This window comes from Mustela putorius, unplaced genomic scaffold (genome assembly GCF_011764305.1).
Source record: "Mustela putorius furo isolate JIRA1106 unplaced genomic scaffold, ASM1176430v1.1 tig00000135_pilon_pilon_pilon, whole genome shotgun sequence".
Classification (NCBI taxonomy): Eukaryota; Metazoa; Chordata; class Mammalia; order Carnivora; family Mustelidae; genus Mustela; species Mustela putorius.
Genome location: NW_025421292.1, coordinates 4,331,434 through 4,351,158, shown reverse-complemented (window position 1 = coordinate 4,351,158; position 19,725 = coordinate 4,331,434). Strand labels below are relative to the sequence as shown.

The following is a 19,725-nucleotide window of genomic DNA, read 5'->3' as shown; positions in this document are numbered from 1 at the left end:
TGATGGCTCTCAGGAGCACATGGGGTCCTAGAGATAGGTACATTTGGGAAGTTCTGGATTAAACAATGTTGAGCAGATCTCTTTGCTGCGGGACTTGTCAGAACCTTTCACCTATTCACGTGCAGGGTGAGCCTCATGGTGTGTTCCAGGACTGGCATTCTGGCTATCTTCGCTGGGATAAGGAACATGGGAGGCAGTGGGATTGTATGACGTTAGAGAGGAGGCAAGGGGCTTTGAATGCCAGGCCAACAAGAATGGAATTTGTTCTTGGGACCAGTGTGGTGTCTAACTGAGGGATCCTGGCTTGGGACTTGGGGCAGTTTAGTAACCTTGGGGCAGTTTAGTAACCTCGGGAGGACAGGGCTATGGCAGGACATGGCCAGCCCCTCCCTCCTTGACAGCAGGGTCACTCTGTGGGAGACGAAGCAGATTCTACAGACAGGGAGTGAAGGAGCTCAGAGAGGCAGGCCAGAGGGTACAGAAGGCTGGGCCACCATTGAATCCAAGCATGGGTTAAGATCACAGTGGTCAAGGCTGCTGGCTTCAAATCCTGCCTACAACCACTTTCCAGCTGTGGGTAAGTGACCCCATCCTCCTGGAGCCTCAAGCTCTTTTTTTTTTTTTAATAGACATTATTATTATTTAGAGCAATTTTAGGTTTGCAGAACACTGTGTCAGAATACAGAAAGTTCCATATACTCCCTCCCAACACGGCTAGTACCCCGTGCCTCACAGTTCTCCCATTATTCACAACATGCATCAGTGTGGGACATTTGTTACAAGAGCTGAACCAATACGGATATGTTGTTACTAAGGGCAGCAGTTTACTTGGGAGTTCTCTCTGTGGTGGAGGGGTCCACTGGTTGTCACTAACGTGTACATCACGTGTCCACCATGACAGTTTCATACAGAACAGTCTCACTGTCCTAAAAGTGCTGTGCGGGCCTCAGTTTTACCATCTGTAAAATGAGTGTGAAGCCCATGTGAGCCCCAGACTCCCACTGTCCGCTGCTAATTTAGGCCTCTTGACAAATGGGACGGACAACAACTAAATGTCTTCCTAAATATGGTCTGATAGACATCAGAATCCCTGGGCTTGGGGGAGGGGGTCTTCATTCAGATGTTCTCCAGCCTCGGTCCCATACTCTGCCAAGTCAGAATCTCTAGTGTAGTGCCCAGGAAGCTGAATTTTAACCAGGCCCCTGGCACCCAGAGCCAGAACTACAGGTACCTGGGAGCTGGTTCTACAAAAGCTTTTCATATGCAAACAGAAAAATCCTGGCCATTGTCAGGTTAAAGCTCAGGAGAGATGCACCATTCCTGAGGAGGCGGGAGTAGAACTGTTTTTCCATAAAGTCTGGAAAAAGCCCGTTTCTGCCTTCTGCAGCTCCCAGCCCACAAGCCCGCTATTGTTTCGTATCTTGATTGCTTATCACTCACCCAAAATAACCTGCGTGCCACCGCTCACCAGCTGCAGCTCTCTGCAACTCCCTTAATTTAGCAGCCAGACACGTTTGGCTCTGCGACAGAGCCCAGGACCCAGGAAAGGGGCCCCTCCCTCGTGGCCATCTGTACGGGCTTAAATGGTGTCCTCCCAAAATCTGTGTCGGCCAGGAACCTCAGAATGTCGCCTCATTTGAAAACGGGGTCTTTGTGGAAATAATAAGTAAGGACGGAGATGAGGTCCTGCTGGAGGAAGGCGAGCCCTCGGTTAAATCTCTGGTGTTCCTATAAGGACAGACGGGACAGACAGAGCTCCATGGAGGGCAAGGGGCCCTGTGAGGCAGAGACTAGAGGGATGTGGCGACAAGGCACACCACAGAGGCCAGCAGCCCCCAGAAGCTGAAAAGAAGCAAGGAAGGATTCTGCTCTAGAACCTTCAGAGGAAACATGGCCCTGCCAACACCTTGATTTCAGACTTTCGGCCTTCAGAACTGTGGGAGAATGATTCTGTTGTTCAAGTCTAGTTTGTGGTGATTTGTCCCAGCAGCCTCAGCAAACCAATATGCCATCAGCACACAGCCCCCTGCCCCTGCTTGGCCCGCCCCCCAGCCCCAAGGAAGGACCCCACACGTGGGCGAGTCTCCAGATGGACGATTTAATGTGGCTGGTTGTGATCAGAGCTATTTTCTCCCAACCAACATCTCTGAATTCTGCAGCTACTGAATTCTGTAAGGTCTGTTTCTTACAGAAGGACCAGGCCCCTCTCTCCTCCACCCCAGAAGAGGATAATCCCAGAAGGGCCGGACATGTCCTAGGGACCAGCAGGCATCAGTCCTAGTGGCAGGATCCCTGGCAGGTGGTGCCACGGGTAGTCCCTGGGCTCAGCCAGGGGTCCGGCTAGACAGGTCACTGCAGCTTCATGCCACTGCGGCGTCGTGAGTCCCTCCGGGCAATAGGACTAAAGTTCACGATCTCCTTGTAGATGTGCTCTGCGAAACACACAGGCTGGCTCAAGGCGTGTTCGGGAGGCCAAGGGTGAGAGAAAGCCCCTCTCCCCCGATGAAATGCGGAGCAGAGATCAGCTCGGGGAGCAAGCAGTGCGCACAGGAGACAGTATCTGCTCAGAGAAGGGGTGGCAGCAGGGATCCAGGAGGGCGGCGGGCCAGCTGAGGCCAGGTCTGGAGACAGAGGGGGGCAAAGAAGAGACAGACCAGAACCCCCAAGGCCCCCTGCTCTTACGCTTCCATTCATCCACCGTGAGTTTCTCATGTTCTAAGGAATCATCAAATGGCTGCGGGGCCTCTGTCTCCTCCTCGGGGTCTCGGAAGGGCTCAAAGAAGGGGTGGGCAAGGGCCTGCGAGGCCGTCAGGCGCTTGTCCACATCCAGCTCCAGAATCTTCTCCAGCAGGTCTATGGCTGCGGCAACAGAGCAGGAAGCTCACGCCCCAGGCCTGGGAGAGCCCAGCGGCTGGGCCAGGCTGCAGCTGCCCCCCATCACAGCCAGGCCCCAGCACTCACCCTGGGGGCTGGCACGCGGGAAGAGCTGAGAGAAATCCTTCTTGGGGCTCTGTGGCAGGGCCTGGATGTAGGATTTGGCCTGGAAGACAGAGGAGCAGTGAGTAATCTCCCAAGGTCAGCCTCTCAGGGGGTTAGGCCTTGGGGTAAAGGGCAGGGACTCCAGAGAAGCCCAGAGCTGGGCCGAAGGCTCAGGGCAAAGTCCAAAGTGGGAGGAAGGCAAGAGCACCTGCCAGGAGGGGGCCAGTGAGGCCTCCTTGCCAATGGCCTAGAGCCCACGTGACCCCCAGTTGGCCAAGTGCAGAAGCCTAGGCCAACTTAGACCCATCTACCACTCACTGCTTTGTCATTCAGCTTCTGCACAAACTCTGCCCCCGGCACCCCGGTCACTTTTAGGATCTGGGACAGCTGATCCAGGTCTTGACAGCAAGTTAAGGCTCAGCCTCACTCTCTGCTGGTGGATCTCAGGCTGTCCTTCCCACTGCCCTTCCATCACTCCCCACCCCCACCTCCAGGCACCCAGGGTGCTTTCAGGAGAAGGTGCAGGGCTCCGGGAGGCTTCCCATCCTCCAGGCTGGGTTAAGGGTCCTTCCCCACAGATGCTCCTGGAGGCGCCGCCTTCCAGGCTCCCATCCCAGCCAGTCAGCCGCCATCACATCAGTCTCTCGGTCACAGTCCCCCACCCTCACACTGAGTTCGGTGCTGCCGACCCACATGTTCTCAACACCCGCACGGCGCACAGGGCCGCTCAGTTAGAGCGCGCAGTGCCAACACGTGAAGTCTTTCCTACACGGTGGTAGAACAGCAGGTGGCTGCTTTCCAGAAATTCCCTCATCTGCATTTTAAAACTGTTCTAGGGTCAGTCCACAGAGTGGCCAACCGTTGATCTCAGCCCAGGTCTTGAGTTTAGGGTTGTGGGTTCAAGCCCCGTGTTGGGCTCCAAAAACCAAACCAACAAACCATTCTACAGGGAGCATGAATCACTTTCGCATTAACCAAAAAAAAAAAGAGAGAGAGAGAGATTTAATCAAGTGTCTGTTGAAGGAGTGAATCCCTGGGTGGAGTTTAGCTTTTCCAGCAAAGGATACAATCTTTCCCCTTGAACAGAGTTTTCCCCGTCAGCATCTCCGCCATGATACAGCCCACAGACCAGATGTCCACTGCAGACGGAGGAGAGGACGCGTCACCAGAACCAGCTGAGCCGGGGGTCAGTCCACCCAGAGTAGCCAGAACGGTGCTGGAGGGGCCACCAGAGAAGCCCCCCGGCCCCTCCCTGGGCAGTGGGCCACTGACCAGTCTGATTGTAGTGCATCCAGCTGAGGATCACCTCAGGGGCCCGGTACCAGCGGGTCACCACGTAGCCTGTCATCTCTGCGTCCGCATGCCGGGCCAGCCCGAAATCCAAGATCTATGGCTCAGGGGACACAGGGAGAAAGAGTTGCCGCACACAGGAGGCTCCCACCCCAACACCAGGCTGCCCCTGCACCCACCAGCTCACCTTCAGCTCGCAATCCTCGTTCACGGCCAGGTTGCCCGGCTTCAGGTCCTAGACGAGAGGAGAGAGCGAGCGCTGGGCTGAGAGGCAGAGATGAGAGCTGGTCTCCCTTCCTCTCTCTGGGTGTCCGTCTCCTCAAGTGTAAAGTAGGGGGCTGGCCTAGGTGTCCTCTCGGGCCCAGCCAGCTCTAAGATACTCTTGATTCCCAGAGCCTAAGACCCCCAGCTCAAGGCTCGCTTTGTCTGCAGCATCCAGAAAGTTCCCCAGAACACAGCATTCTTCTGAGTAGGCCTTCCTGGGCCAAGGCCGGGTCTGCAAAATCCACATTTCAGGTCTAGAGGACTTTCGCCTCCCCACTCCTTTCCTCCTTCCCAGCTGTGGAGAATCTCTCCGGGCTGAAGAGCCCTCTGAGGACCACCGCAGAGAAAGCACTCACCCTGTGCACGACCCCAGCTGAGTGGATATACTGTGTGAGAGAGAGAGAGAGAGAGAAGGGTGAAGCCAGCGCCTGGCTTCCATCCCGGGCGCTTCAGGCTAGCTCCAAACCTCCCTGGCCCTGTCCCACTGTGCTCATCCAGCCCTGATGGCCGGGCATTCCCCAAACCTCAGGTCTCAACACCAACGCCCCCCTCCCTCCCCGGCCCTTCCCCTCCCTTTCAGCCCCCTCCTTCTCGCCACACACACACACACACACACCTTGAGACCCTTGAGCATTTGATACACCAGGTACTGGATCTTGTCCTCACTGAACTCCATCCCCATGATCTTCTGCAGGTCCGTCTGCATGAAGGGCATCACCAGGTAGCTGCAAAGCGTGAGAGCTTCTTGCCAACCCTGGCCCCACCGCAGCCAGCCAGACCCCTCACACGGGCTTCCTGGCTTCTGGCTCTCAGCCGAGCACAGTGGACCCCCACTGGCAGAGTTCAGGATCAGCATTTTAGCGGGAGCATGCTCAGGAAAACCCAAATGGGGCTGTGCTCCCTCTCTTCAAAGGCACCCTCTCCTTGCCCTCCTCTGCTGCACCCCCTGACCTCAGGAAGCCACAGCCGTGACTTAGGAGCACCTGCCAGCATTTCCTTCTGCTTCTGTCCAAATATTTTCTCCCGCAGAGGGTTATGCCCGGCTAGGAGAGCTCCATAAACCACCAGGAACGTCTGCCCTTCCAAGAAGGAAGTAATCCCACAGCCTCCAGGAGGGCAGAAGAAGGAAGAAGGAGTAGCTGAGCCACAGCACCCTCTGATGGGATTGCAAAACAGGTCAAGGTCAGCAAAATATGGCTGTTGCTCAAGGTAGTAACGGCAAAGTCCAGAACAAAAGATGATGGGTTTAAAAAGGAATATTTACCAAAAGAAAAAAAAAAAAAGGATGTGGTAGAGGCCGTCTCTTTGAGCCTATGATTTTTTTTTTTTTTTAAGATTTATTTGAGAGAGAGAGAGAGAGACTGAGAGCTTACACATGAGAGAGAGCACAAGCTGGGCGGAGGGGCAGAGGAGAGGAAGAAGTAGGCTCCCCACGGAGCAGGGAGCCTGATGATTTGGGGTTCGATCCCAGGACCCTGGGATCATGACCTGAGCCGAAGGCACCCCAAGCCTGTGATTTTCTGAAGCTTTCTGCTACCTTACCATCCCCTCTTCCTCACGGGGGTCCTGCTCCATGCGCGGTCCCCTCCCCACTGCTGTCCTTCACCTCCGCATGGACCCAGGTTCTCTCCCGTTGGCTGACAAACTTGCTGAAGTCTTCCCATGCTTGTATCACCACCTCTTGACTTGATTCTTCAAAGAGCCACCCCTTCTCCCTCTTTGCCTCTCCAACCAAACTTCTAGAAAGAGTGGTTCACCCTCTCGACTCTCTGCCTTAACTTCCAATCCCCTGACAACCTGACATCTGTTCCCACCCCTTGGAAACTGTTGGACCAAGGGCTGCCCAGCAGGCACTCCCACGGCTCCCTTTCTTCCTGTCGGACCTCTTGCAAAGTCTGACTCTCCCTCAAGATTTCTCTGTTGATCCCTTCATCAACAGTATTGCATCATGTTTTAGCTGAGCCCAGAGCTCCCTGAGTTTCCAGATTTATTTGCAACTGCTGATTAAACACCCTAACGTTTACAGGCTCCTCAAAAGTTGTGTCCAAAACAGAGCTCATCATCTTTCTCCCAAGATCTGTTCTTCCTTCCCCTTGTATTCCAAGCAGGAGCCTGGCATCCTGATTTACAGCCCCTCTCTGGGCCACTCCCTCTCCCAACAGATACGACCCTTCGACAGTCCTGTCTCCTGACGGTTCTCAGGTCCGCTCTCAGCCTCCCATCACCTCCGCCTTAGTTAGATCCAGGTCTGGAATGCCCTTCTCCAGGCGTTCTCTGCTTCTAGAGCTGCTCCCTGTTTCCCTGCCCCCTCCTAAAGTGCACCCCCAAATCTGATCTGACTATTCACGCTATGTTCAAATCCTCTGTGGACTTGAGGCTGCCTATGGGATCAAGTCTGGACTCTTCCCTTGACCAAACCAGCCATTGGCCTTCACCAGTCAAACTGAACTTACCCATATTCCCCTAACAGTCCAGTTCCAGGCAACGTGGTCGTTCCTTTGTCCACTCAGTTCCTCCTACCTGGGATGCCTTCTGCACCCTCCACCTCAGGCAAACCTCTACTCATCCTTCGGGGCTGAGTTTGAGCCTTTCCTTCTCTGTGAAGCCCCAAGGCAGCATGCAGTCCCTTGCACCCGACCATACTTAGAGCACCCACCACATCTCTGTGAGTCTTCCTGTAGGAACTATACCCCCACCCTGCCAGGGGCAGGGGAAACTGGTCCACTTTAAATGCCCAATGCTAAGCCCAGAAGCTGGCTTTATAGGAAAAAAAAAAAAAAACCCTCTTCAGAATCGCTGCATCCTAACAAAGGGACCTTCAGCTGCATCTGAAATAGAGGTTGAGAAAAAAACGAGAAAAAAAAAAGTCCATCCTCCCAAAGGTTCGTACATTTTAGACCAGGCACGGTCTAAAATTTAGACCAGGCAGTAGCAAAGCAGTGCATTGAACAACTAAATTTTCTGGTTCTCTGTGACTGTCAAACACCCCATCAGCCAGAAGCGGCCAAGGATTCCTGCTAGGAAGACACCCAAAGTCCAGACCCACACCTGGGCCCCTAGGGAATGGTGAAGTAAGTTGGTGCGGACCCTGTGAGGACTGCCAATGAGGTCTTGGTGGTATTAAAGTGCGTAATAAGAGAAGCAGAGGAGCAGACATCTCTTGGCAGGCAAGCACCCCACAGAGCCCCTCCCACCTCTTCCTGCCAGCCCTCCCCCACCAACCCCCACCAAGAAACTACAGAGGGAATTACACAGGGGTGAGGGGTGGACAACCCAGCACAGGAAGCCTACTGCGCAGAAGAGCGAATCTGGACTCTCCCCCAGCTGGCTCCCGAGTGGCAAGTAAGGCCTGCAAATGCCCTGGAACCCAGCGCAGCCCGACTCACAAGTCATGGAAATTGCGCAGGGAGGAGGCTGAGGTGAAGACATCCAGGAGCCCGATGACCTGGGGAAAAGGTTGCCAGTGAGGCTGGGCAGCCGCCACAGCCCTCTCCCCATTTCGCTTGGGGCCCTAGCCACACACCCCCCCCATTTCCTGGTACACCATCTCTGGCAGGAGGCAGGTCCCCCCGCCTTCTCGGGAATGGTTAAAAGGGCAGAGGCAGAAGAGAAAGCCCCTTAACTGAGAGCGAGCTTGCAGGACACAGTGATTGCCCCCCAAGTCTGGGATTCAGGGCATGCATGCAAACTCACTCTCAACTCGAGTAGGCAACCATAAGTGGGGAAGGGAATCAAGGAGGGAACAGGGAAGGGGCCTTCCAGCCAGCAGGCTCCCTGCCCTTGACCTTGGGTCTCCCACCATATCCATCCTTGCCTGCCAAAGGGCTGGTTCAGAGACAGGGGAAACATCGCCCTGGGGAGGCGTCTGCTGAAGAGGAATGGGGCTTAAGATTTGTGCACAATATTTTGAAATCATTATTTTACCAATCTAGGTATCCCAGAGCAAAGACTGGTTGTTAAGCCCAGCGCTGGGTGGCTAGTCTTCCCAGCTGTTTCTATCAGACGGGATATTCTAATGGTTATGCACTGAGGAATGGGGCCACGCTGCCTGGGTTCAAATTCCCAGCTGGGTCACTAACTATATAACCTATTAGTCTTTATGTGCCTTGGTTTCCCCTTCTGTCCTTGGGAATAATAGTACTCGACTCCTATGATGTGAGGAGTAACACGTTTGTTTCCGCAAAGCTCTGAGGACAGCACTTGGCACAGAGAAAGTGCCCAAGTACCTAGAATTATTGTTCTTATTATTCGGGCCACGTGCAGAAGCTACATCAGCCAGGATGCTGGGCGTCCTAGCTCCAAGATCGAGAAAAAATCACAAGTACCTCCGTGCCCACTTCTTCGTAACAGAGAGGAAACAGTAAGTTTGCCCCTCCCAAAGTTCATTTTGCTCCACTATCCAAAAAACCATCCTTTGCACCCTTTCTGGGCAGGGTAGGTCCTGGCTCCTCATTTTAATGAGGTGAGGAAAAGGGCGGGAGGGGCAAGAGGTGATTCCCCTTCCCCTGGCCCTGTCCTGAGCTCTCTGTACCCTCTTAGGCCATCTCTCCCACACATGGGGGGTGGGAGGGGGAAGCTAGTCAGAAGCCTTATGGGGCCCCTCCCCCGCCCACCCACCTGCTCCAGAGTGGCCCCCAGAGCCCCCCAGCCCAGCCTACGTTCTCATGCTGCATGTGCTTCAGCAGCCGCAGCTCTCGGTAGGCCCGCTTGGCAAAGATCTCGGACTGGAAGGGCCGGCTCAGCTTCTTGATGGCCACCTTCTCCCCTGACCGCTTGTCGATGGCAGAGCTGGAGGGCATATACAGGTCGGCAGGCTGTGGCTTTCTTGCCGCCCCAGCAGCCCCCAGGCCACATCCCAAGTGCTATCTCCCAGGCCACTCTGGGGGAGCCCAGGCCATCCTCACCAAGATCCCTCCTGGCCAGCGGGCTGGGCTGGGAGGAAGGGAACCCACCACCCGGGAGGTAAGGGAGCAGCTTCAAACGCAGGGAGGGATGGGAGGGGGAGGTGGGGTGGGGGGGGGGCAAAGGGGGGCAGTTCTTCACGGGGTCAGACCCAAGTTCAGGCCAACAAGATCCAGAGCCCGGCACTGTGTACCTTGGCAAGTCATACTTCCTCCTCTTTGGGCCTCAGGGTACCCGCTTGTAACAACGGGGATTTGCCTGGATGAACTCTGGGGTCCCTTGTAAGGTTCAAGTCCTGGGGAACCAGACCCAGTCCTAACTCAAGCCACAGAGACCCCACAAAGCCGGTGAGGACAGTGAAGTGGCGCCCGCGGTGGCCGCAGGTCAGCCTCTGCCACAGCCCGAGGCTTCTGCCTGCCACTCCGCTGCCCTGTCGCGGCCTCCCAGCTCCAAGCGCTCAGCCCAGAAAAGCCTCCACCAGAGTCTTCCGAGCCGGCGGGACTCGGGGCTTTGGGGTCTTCGCTCAAGGTAGTGGGGACGCAGCCCCGAGCGCCCCGCAGGAGACGGGGATCCCCCCCCCAACCCCGAGGCGAGCCCGGGAAGAGGTGCACTGGCCGGGCCCGGGTCGTCGGGAGGCTCCATCTGCGCCCCGGTGCCCGCGCGCCCGCCTTAGGTCCCGTCCGACGCCCCGCGCGTCCCCCGGCGCCCCCCAGCGGCGCGCTGTCCCGGGGGTCTCACCACACGGCGCCATACGCCCCGCTGCCTACGTGCGTCGGGGACACGTAGGTCTTGGGCAACTCCCAGGCAGTCTTGTTGACGTCCTGCTTGTAGAAGCCCTTTTTCCGCGTGAAGCTCATCCCGGGCCCCCAGTCTCGGCGGCCCCAGCACGGCGCCTGCGTTCGTGGCCCGCCGGGCTCCCAGCACCCGGCCCCCCGCCCGCCGGTCCCGCCCGCCGGTCCCGCCCGCCCCGCCGCCCGCTCCTCCCCCGCGCGAGGGCGGGGTCCCGGGCCTGCGGCGCGTCCCACCTGCCGGCTCGCCCAGATGCGCCGAGTGCGGCCACGCCCGGACCTGCCCCGACAGCCCCGGCGGTGTGGGGCCCGGGACCGGAGTCCCAGGTGCGCTGCCCCGTAGGAGGGGTTGCTGCGGGCGTCGCCGGCGGCGGGGTAGAGCCGGGGGCTCCCGCGGGGGTGCGTGGCGGGGGTAGGGGTGGTGAGGGTGGGAAGACAGGGTCGCTCCGGTCCTTCTGGCCCCGGACTCGATGGGAAGATCTGCGTGGAGGATCGTGGTGCGGCTAATGGAGACAATACTGGAAAAACAAAAGGAAACCCCACAACGTTTTGCTTACGGAAAGTTTCAAAAGTACCGAAGTAGACAAAACAGCCCGATGCTGCTCACCACTGAAGGTGCCGGCTCCCGGGCTCAGGGGCTCTCTGGACCACATTGTGATAGTGAGGTTCTAGGGAATCTGCGTGACCCCAGTCCCTCAGCTTCAACGATTATAGTAATCCTTAGCCAATTTTGATGCAACACCAGGCATCATGTAATTTCATCCAATATTTTTTCATCGCTTAAAGATAAGGGACTACTTTTAAAACATAACCACAATATTTTTACATCTAAAATTACCAGAAGGGATTCTATCACACCAACTCTCCAGTCCAGGCTCAGATTACCAGTTCTGCACGGTTTTTGCTGGCTTCCTGAAGCCGCATGAGGGCAAGGACAAGCCAGGGCCTTCTGCCGCCTGTGTCTGGCGGCCGGTGCGGCCCAGGAGAGATTCTGTGCTCAAATTAAATCACGGAGGCCTCCCAGAAGGGGGTTGGGACAGAGAATGGCCAGAAGGGGTCCACATGCCTGGTCTGACTTATCTGACCCTTCACTGGCTTGGGGAAGGGGTTGTGGAAGGGGCAGGGACCACTGGCTTCACTTAATCAAAGGGAGAGAGGGTGTCTTGAAGAAGGAAAGGAACTTGCTTGCGGCCTACACCAAGGGGGGACCTCACTAGGGAGTCTGCAGGCCCCAAACCCTGGACCCCATTTCCCCCCCACCCCACCCCACCCCACAGTCTGGAAGACCACCACAGGGTGAGGGCGGCAGGGTGATCCCACAGTAATGCCCAACAGGTGTATCTTTCAGAGAATCTGCCTTATTTGTATCTGGCACACAGTAGGATATCAAAAGCTGTATTGAGAATGAATGGAAGAATCAGCCCATTTGAAGTGAAAAAAAACCTTTCCGGAACACTTGTGCATGCGATGGGCCAGTCATTATTATGAGGGTTTTACATATACAACTCCCTTAGTCCTGGTGAGAGGTCTCTGAGTCAGTGTTATGATTATGCCCAGGATGAGGAACCTGAGGAACAGAGAGGTTAAGTAACTTGCTGAAGGTTGCACAGTGGCTAAGGGGCAGAGCTGGGTTGAAGAAGTGAGCGGACCCTGGTTTTAGAGGCTATGTTCTCAGCTCCAAGTCTGTGCAGTGTCTCTGAGTTGAAAGGCCTTGCTTCTTAAAGTCAATGGTCTGCATTTTACACTGCTCCCCTCACTCACATCATGAGGACATGTCTACTGATCAAACTGGGTCTCCCTCTGCACATCCTACACGAGGTTATCTGGAATATTCTCCACCCTCTTCCCTGCCCCTCCCCTGCCTCTAGCCTTGAGACACTGCAGGAGGAAGAGGGAAGAGGCTATGAGCCTGGGGCGGGGGCAGGGGAGGGGTTTCCAGGAGTTTGGGACCTTTGAGGTTGGTCGTGCCAGGGGAGGGCATCCTGATTCTGAAGCTGGGGTGGGGTTCTGGGGGCTGGAGTTCAGGCCCTGGGCGCAGGCAAGACAGAATTGTCCAGGAGACTCAGGGCTTCCTTCTGGGATGAGGATCACAGTCCCCAGGGACAAGGACAGAGCTGAGTGTGGCAGAGGTGAACCCAGAAAGGTGGGGGTACCAGGGAAATGGTCCTGCCCAAGTGGATATAATCCCGCGAAGGCACGAGCTGGTCACTCGGGCTGTGGCTCTGCATGCTTCTTAAGCAATGGTCAGGAAGTGACTCAGGCCTCAGTCCGATGACACTGCCCCCCCACCCCCACCCCCACCCCTGCTCCCTCGGGCCTCAGCTGACCCGTTTTACTCAGTAGCCAGGTGGCCTTGGCCTTGGGAGAAAAATACCTTGGAGGAGCTGAGGCTGCCTGGCTACTCACACCTGGGAGAGGAAGCACAGTGGGTCACTGAGGCCTCAGGCTCTTCTTCTCTTTCAGCTCCAGACTCCTCTGCACTTCTCCCAGATAATGGCTCAAATTGTCATGTTGGTTTCTGCCCTATCAAGGCTGAATCAAGGAGGTTAGGAAACCCACTTTGGAAGGGGACACGAGCTGCCACCCTGATTCTGCACTCCCAGCTGTGTGGCCCCAGGGCAAAGCTGCTGCCCCTCTCTATAGAGGTCTCGTGTCCCCATTGTGAAGTGAGAGTGATAGCATGACAATTATATCTGAAGAGTCCTGGGAGTATATCATCCCGAGCAAGGCTGATCTGGATGAGATGCTGTCGGGAAGTAGAGGTGATTCTATGGTTGGGGATCATACATCTTACCTAGAAGGACAGCCAACCGGAAAGAGGCAAGAGCTGTAATTGGTGGAGAAGCAGCCTTTCCTCAGATTAGCTACACAAGGCATGTTTGGTCATTTCTGTGGTCTGGACGGTATTCCTGTTTTGTCTGTTTTCAGGCGTGATTATGGAGCGGTCTTGTTTTTGTCTTGACCCAGCACAGTCACAGATGGCCTTGTCTGTGCTTAGAGGAGTCCAGCAGAAGGGAGCTGTGCCAGGCCTGCTGTGAGCACCAGCAAGGCTTGGCTGATGGGACCAGGCATCTCCCGCATGTCAGGGCTGCTCTGCTCTGTCCAGATGGAGAGACTGAGGCCCAGAGGTGGTAAGTAATTGGCCCAAAGTCACACATGACCAAGAAGCTGGTGGATGTGGTCTTCCAGAGGCTGTGCATTCAACTACCAAGTAGACAGCCCAACACCCAGCCAGCCCCTGAGAAGAGGCTGTTGTACTGCTGTCCCCCTAGTGATGCCACAGGTGGGGGGCAAGGGCATGGTTTTTGGGGGGATTGATGACTCGTTTCTTACAACAGAGATAAAAGCCTCACAGGACAATGAGGCTGCTGCCCATGTCCTGCATCCTGGCCACCTGGACTCCATCTTGCCTCAGGAATCCAGCCACGCCTCAAACACCACAGGCCTCTCTGTCCCAAATACAGGGCCAGCCACTCAAATCCTCACCACAACTGGCCAGGAGACCTCTACAAAATGAGAAACTGTGATGGGTCTGGGGTCCTGCCGGGACAAAACAGCAAGGGAGCCCCCAAGAACTCGGGCTCCAGCTCCTAAGGGGCTTTCAAAACTCCACAAAACCATCAAAATCAAGAGGAGGGGGGAGGGGCGGGGGAAGAGGAGGTAGGGAAATGCAGAGAGAAAGCCGCACGTGTGCCTTGTTGACTTAGCTAGCCCTGGGCGAGTTAGCCTGCCTGAGCCTCAGTTTCCTCGTCTGTAAACCAGGAGTGGCAATAATACCCACCTCATGGGGCATCACGAGGACTGAGCGAGATGGCAGGAGAGGCGTGTAATTCAGTGGCTGGCACATGGGAGATGCTGTCCAGATGTTCTTCCCCTCCCCTCCAGTGTTGTCCAGCTTTGCCTCCCAGCGCCAGACACCCCCACCGCTCTGCCCCAGCACCCCCCCGCCCCTTGCTCCCAGTCCTGCCCCAGAAGCTGCTTCCTGGGCGGCTCCCACTCACATCCAATTCTGTTATCAAGCTTTTAAAAATTTTTTGAAGTTTTCATTTAACTTCCACTTAGTTAACATAGATTATAATATTAGTTGCAGGTGTGCAATAGTGTGACTCATCACTCCACACACCACCTGGTACTCATCACGACACACGGGCCCTCCTGAATCCCCATCACCTCTTTCACCCATCCCCCACCCCCTCCCCTCTGGTCATCATCCGTGTGTCCTCTGTAGTCAAAAGTCTGTTTCGGGGTTTGCCCCCTCGCCCCAGTCTCTCTTTACCCCAGCCCACAGACTCATTCAGTCAATGTGAATGTGACCCACTTGGTGTTTACTGAGGGTTTACTGAGTGCCCTGGACTGACCCAGGTGCCAGGCATGTGACTGAAATGTAACAGATAAAGATGCCCCCCACTGCACCCCCGCGTGGAGCTGACATTCTAACTGTGGAGGCAGATGGAAAACCAGTGAACAAATACGTAGCCTTAGGCTGAGCCACACGAAATTGCTGCTATTTGACCATTTCAGATGATTTGAGCAAATGTCATGTCAGGCAGCGTTAAGCCCTGGGAAGAAAATCCCGCTGAGTAAGACTGTGAAGAAGGACCAGGAGAGCTCTTTTAGACAGGCTGTCAGGGAAGGTCTGTCTGGGGAGGCCCTATGTGGGCAATATCTCACTGCACAGGGCAGTGAGCCAAGCAGATCTCCAGGGCAGGAGCAGGTGTCTGCCTTCCCAACTTTTCCACTGAGTTCTGGGCCTGCCCACCACCCCAACCCGCCCCACCCCCACCTCCCTCCCACCCCCTCTCACCCCCTCCCACCCCCATCCCCAACCTCATCCCTCACTCCAACCAGGCTCTGCTCAGTCCCTCAAGGGACCAGCTCACCACACCTGGGGCCAATGGTCTCAGGGTCCTGGGTCATCTTCCCCAGCACCTCTTCCCCTTCTGGGGGGCTGGGACTGGGGCTGGGCAACAGCCTCAGGGCCTGAGCGGAACATCCATCCCAACACCAGAGAATCTGGCTCCCTCTTCTCACAGGTGCTCCTCTCTCCGCCCTCCTGGTCTTCTCCCTGCCCTCAGTTTGAGCACCCCCTGGTGGACGACCGAGTTGGGGACAGCTCTGCGGGAGCAACCCCCTCCCAGCCAACCTTCTTGGGACCCAGAAGGTAAACTTTACCTACTCACATCAAACACAGTCCTCTTCCTTGCTCCCCCTCCCACTGCACCCCTACACCCACTTCTCTCTGCCCAGCCTTCGTGAGACGGGCCCCTTGACCAAGTCCAAGTCCTGTGAGGATGTGGTCTGCGGTCGGTCTGGTGAGATATTCCCGTGATGGGGCAAACTCTGCTCCATTTGATCTGCTTTGTCCTCTGTGGCATTCACTGTAATTGTAGATTTTCTTTAATATTTATTTATTTGACAGCGAGTGAGGGAGCACAAGTAAGGGTAGTGGGAGAGGGAGAAGCAGGCTCCCCACTGAGCAGGAAGCCCAATGCAGGGCTCCATCCCAGCACTCTGGGTTCATGACCTGAGCTGAAGGCAGATGCTTAACGAGGAGCCACCCATGCGCCCTCATAACTGTGATGAATCGGCACTGTCCTCCATGAAATGTCTGCCTCCACCACTGGATAAATGACTCGGTGAGGGCGAGGGCAGTGTCTTGGTCACCACCAAGTGCCCAGCACTGTGCCTGGCCCACAGGAAGTGCTCAATAAATAGTGAATGAATGAATCAAAGATCTTTGTCTCTTGTTGGTTCGAGAGGCAATAAGAGGAATGAGGTTTGAAGACCCAGAAGGTGGAGTGGAGGAAGCAACAGCTGGGGAGTCATGCTTGAAGTCGGGTCTGTTGTGAGGTGTCTGGGACATGTGATCCCTGTTGGGTTGGACATGCTCTATCCTGAAGGGTGTTTGGCTTCGCACTGTTACTTCACTGCTCTCTGAACCAGAGCCTATGGGTGTCCCCCTCGTGTGGCCCTCCATCTCCCATGTGTGGTGGTAAAGGACTTTTAATTAAGAACCAAGGGACAGGGGCACCTGGGTGGCTCAGTGGGTTAAAGCCTTTGCCTTCGGCTCAGGTCATGATCTCAGGGTCCTGGGATCGAGTCCCGCATCGGGCTCTCTGCTCAGCAGGGAGCCTGCTTCCCTCTCTCTCTCTCTCTGCCTGGCTCTCTGTCTACTGTGATCTCTCTCTGTCAAATAAATAAATAAAATCTTTAAAAAAAAAAAAAAAAAAGAACCAAGGAACATAGGGGGCGCCTGGGTGGCTCAGTTGGTTAAGCGACTGTCTTCGGCTCAGGTCATGATCCTGGAGTCCCAGGATTAAATCCTACATTTGGGCTCTCTGCTCAGTGGGGAGTCTGCTTCTCCCTCTGACCTCTCCCCACTCATGCTCTCCCTTTCTCATTCTCTCTCTCTCTCAACTAAATAAATAAAAATAAAATTAAAAAAAAAAAAAGAACCAGGGCACACAACCCAAATTTGGGGACCTCTTCTTCCTTCACCAAGAATTTGCCAAACTTCCTTCACCAAACTTCCATGGTAAAGCAAGCCCCTCCCTGCCTTCCCTGCTCCCACGGACACTGCAGATAAGCCAGACCCTCTACCCTTTGCAATTGCCCTTCCTTCCTGATCTTGAAAGTTCAGCTACAAACCCACCTCTTCAAGGAAGTGTTCCAGACTGACCTCCAGACCCGCTTACCTCTGTACCCCAGTATTTACCCTCCTGACCCTACAACCCTGGCTGTTCCCCCACCGCACACACACCCAGGCTTTGTGACAACTGCAGAGTCGTTGGGGAGGAGAGTAACGAGGACAGGGAGGAAGAGCTGGGTTTGAATCTCCAGCCGACACTCACAGGCGGTGTGACCTTGAGTAGGTGAACACGTGTCTCTGAGCTTCCTCATCAGTAAGGTGGGAGAATGACGCCCACACAGCCAGGGTGAGCAGCAGGATTTAATGAGACCCTGGAGGCATGGGTGCTCCCTCATATCCTTCAGGATTGCTCACCTGTCACCTCCTCCGAGTGTCCTCCCTGACCCGGTCGCCAGGCACGCCCCACCTGCTTCTCCTGGCCTCATTTTCCTTTAAAACCTTATATATCTCTCAGTGCATCTGTTGATCAGCTCTCTGCCTGCCCCCACTAGATCGTCTGGTCTGCAGGAAGAGCGGCTTCGACTTTGTTCATTGCTTTGTTCATTGCTGAATCTCAAGTACCTAGAACAGTGCCCCCGACCCCCTACAGTGACTGGCCAGGAGTGGGGGCTCTCAGCAGAAGCCACTGTTATTACTGTACCTCTCTGTCCTCTTAGTTTGCAGCTGATAGGTTGGCTAGCTCACCTTCCGTCCTAGGGCCATCCCAGCTCAACGACCTGCCAAAGCTTGGGACAAGGTCAGTGTCCCACCTGGGGTCCTTCGTGCCCTGCCCTGGGCTGAGGAGGCTGTGCACCCCGGAGGACATCTCAACAAGCTGCCTTTCCAGGCCAGAGGCCACTGGGGCTGCCCGTTCTGCCCTTCTGATGTAAAGCACCAAGGCCAGGACACATGAATCATTCCCGGGAGCCCCACAGCCCTTGTCAGGGCCAAAGGAAGCCAGATGAGACTAGCAGGACTGCCTGCCATGGCAGAAGTTTGGGCTCTGATCCCAGCTATGCTTCACATTTCCTGTGTGACCTGAGGTAAGTCACTCTGCCTCTCTGGGTACTTCGGTTTTCTATTTTGTGTATTTAACAAATATTCATAGAGTATTAATTTGTGGCCAAAAATTGTTCTAAGAGCTTTACACACATGTAACTCATTTCATCCTCTTAGGAATTCTATGAGATGAGTTCATAGTACCCTCCATTTTTCATATGACAAACCTGAGGCACAGAGAGGCAAAGTGACTTGCCCAAGGTCACACAGCTCACAAGGGTCAGAGCTGCAATTCAGGCCCTGGCAGTCTCAGCTGCAGTTGGTGCTGGTAACCACTATGCTCACCTGCTCTGTACAGCGCCCCTGGGGGCCCAGCCTTTGCCTTTGAGCAATCTGAATTCCTCCTGATGGTGCCCCCATTATTTGGCCACACATTTTTCTTCCTAAACGTTCCATTTAGTTTCCCTAAACACCTGAGTGGCTCAGTGGGTTAAGCCTCTGCCTTCGGCTCAAGTCATGATCTCAGGGTCCTGGGATTGAGCCCTGTATCACATCGGGCTCTCTGCTCAGCAGGGAGCCTGCTTATTCCTCTCTCTCTGCCTGCCTCTCTGCCTACTTGTGATCTCTGTCTGTCAAATAAATAAATAAAATCTTAAAAAAAAAAAAAAAAAGACTCTCCCTTCCCATGCTTCTCCACATCTAATCACAGGATCCTCTTTATTTCTAGAAGGAAACAGTCAGTGGTGTCTTGGAAAACTGGCATTAGGTAGCTTGGGGGTGGGATCGGGAGTCCCAGTGCGTAGCACTTAGTGATTTCCGTGGTATGAATACTTCCGCCAGGCCAAATTCAAGCTATCAACTTGATGTCATTGAACATGGAGTTGAGAAGAGCGACACAAAGTCAGCTGTCAAGAGCCACAGCAAGTGGGCTCCGGGGCTGTCGGCCTAGGCAGAGACGTGACAAGAGGGATCCGTGGAATACTGGGTACAAACCAGCAGCAGGGCCTCTGGGCCCTGGGCACAGTGCTTCTCCCTACCTCATGGACCTTCCAGGATCTCCACTGGTTCATACTTCCGTGCTCCTGCTGGGCAGCTGGCCAGAAGCTCAGGGCAGGTGTGACCACAGCCCAGCTGTGACTGCTCTTCTTGGTAAGGGCAGCCTTTCCACCTCGGTGCTCCCTGCCCCTGTGAGCTCCCTTTTGCCTCCAGGAAAAAAGTTTAGACTTCTTAGCCTGTTGGACAAGGTTTGCCCCCAACCCGGCACTGCCTTCCTTTCTTGCTAATCAGATCCTCCAAAGTGTCGATGCCCAGATGACCTCCATTCTAACTATCTCACAAACATGCCTTACTCAGCCCTGGCACCACACCTTTGCATGAGCTGTTGCCTTTCTGGAATGCCATTCCTCTGCTTTTCCATGGATGGGGAGGACCCTTATGCCTCCAGGCCCGGCTCAGAGGCCCTTCTGGGGGCCAGCTGTTCCTGGCTGCTCCTGCCCAACTGCCCCCTTCCCCCCTGACTTGAATTGTTGGTTAACATTCAAACGAAATGAAACTGACTTTCTTGAGGCTATGAATGTTTTATCTCTCTCTGTCCTCTGAATCGACTTAGCAATGTGTCATAAAGCCTTAACCCATGCGAACGAATTCTAGGATGAAGCACCTAGCGAGACACTAAAGACACATGGACACATGTCACTCAAGAAACTCATATCTTAGTGAAGGAGGCAGAGAGAAAGAAGAAATGACAACTGTCACCGCGGTGGGAATGTAAATTAGTACAAGCTTTTAGGAGAGCCGTTTTAATATGTTATCACAATAGTGAAAATGTGCACCTTGTTTATCCTGAGAATTCCACAGCTATCAATGTAGTCGACA

At 55.0% G+C, this 19,725-nt stretch overlaps 1 protein-coding gene and 1 long non-coding RNA gene across 3 annotated transcripts; one reads left to right on the top strand and one right to left on the bottom strand.

Moving 5' to 3' along the window:
• Positions 1-2,079: 2,079 nt before the first annotated feature.
• Positions 2,080-10,391, bottom strand: MAPK13 (mitogen-activated protein kinase 13). 2 transcript variants are annotated; one of them, XM_013044869.2, is made up of 13 exons: positions 10,174-10,303; positions 9,629-9,730; positions 9,192-9,321; positions 7,920-7,978; positions 5,150-5,258; positions 4,890-4,919; positions 4,457-4,504; positions 4,252-4,366; positions 4,047-4,118; positions 3,298-3,377; positions 2,962-3,040; positions 2,683-2,859; positions 2,080-2,432 (listed from the first exon to the last, which is right to left on the bottom strand). In XM_013044869.2, the coding sequence occupies exons 3-13, from the start codon at positions 9,204-9,206 to the stop codon at positions 2,350-2,352; spliced, it is 867 nt and encodes a 288-aa protein (XP_012900323.1). In that variant the 5' UTR covers positions 9,207-9,321; positions 9,629-9,730; positions 10,174-10,303; the 3' UTR covers positions 2,080-2,349. The 2 variants fall into 2 exon arrangements, with proteins under 2 accessions (XP_012900323.1, XP_004770773.1); XM_004770716.2 differs by lacking the exon at positions 9,629-9,730 and having other exon boundaries at positions 10,174-10,391.
• A 4,875-nt stretch (positions 10,392-15,266) lies between these two features.
• Positions 15,267-19,420, top strand: LOC106003594. Its single transcript, XR_006605192.1, has 2 exons — positions 15,267-15,384; positions 18,691-19,420. It is a non-coding gene; the product is annotated as an uncharacterized LOC106003594 (long non-coding RNA).
• Positions 19,421-19,725: the final 305 nt, after the last annotated feature.

Bases quoted from the DNA above. Each gene is read 5' to 3' on its own strand.
- MAPK13 (XM_004770716.2), bottom strand. From the start codon at position 10,292: ATGAGCTTCACGCGGAAAAAGGGCTTCTACAAGCAGGACGTCAACAAG. The intron at 5,259-7,919 runs GTGAGTCGGGCT...CACGCTTTGCAG, and splicing joins CTGCGCAATTTCCATGACTT to CTACCTGGTGATGCCCTTCA. The intron at 3,041-3,297 runs GTGAGTGGTAGA...TCTGTCTTCCAG, and splicing joins AGAAGCTGAATGACAAAGCA to GCCAAATCCTACATCCAGGC.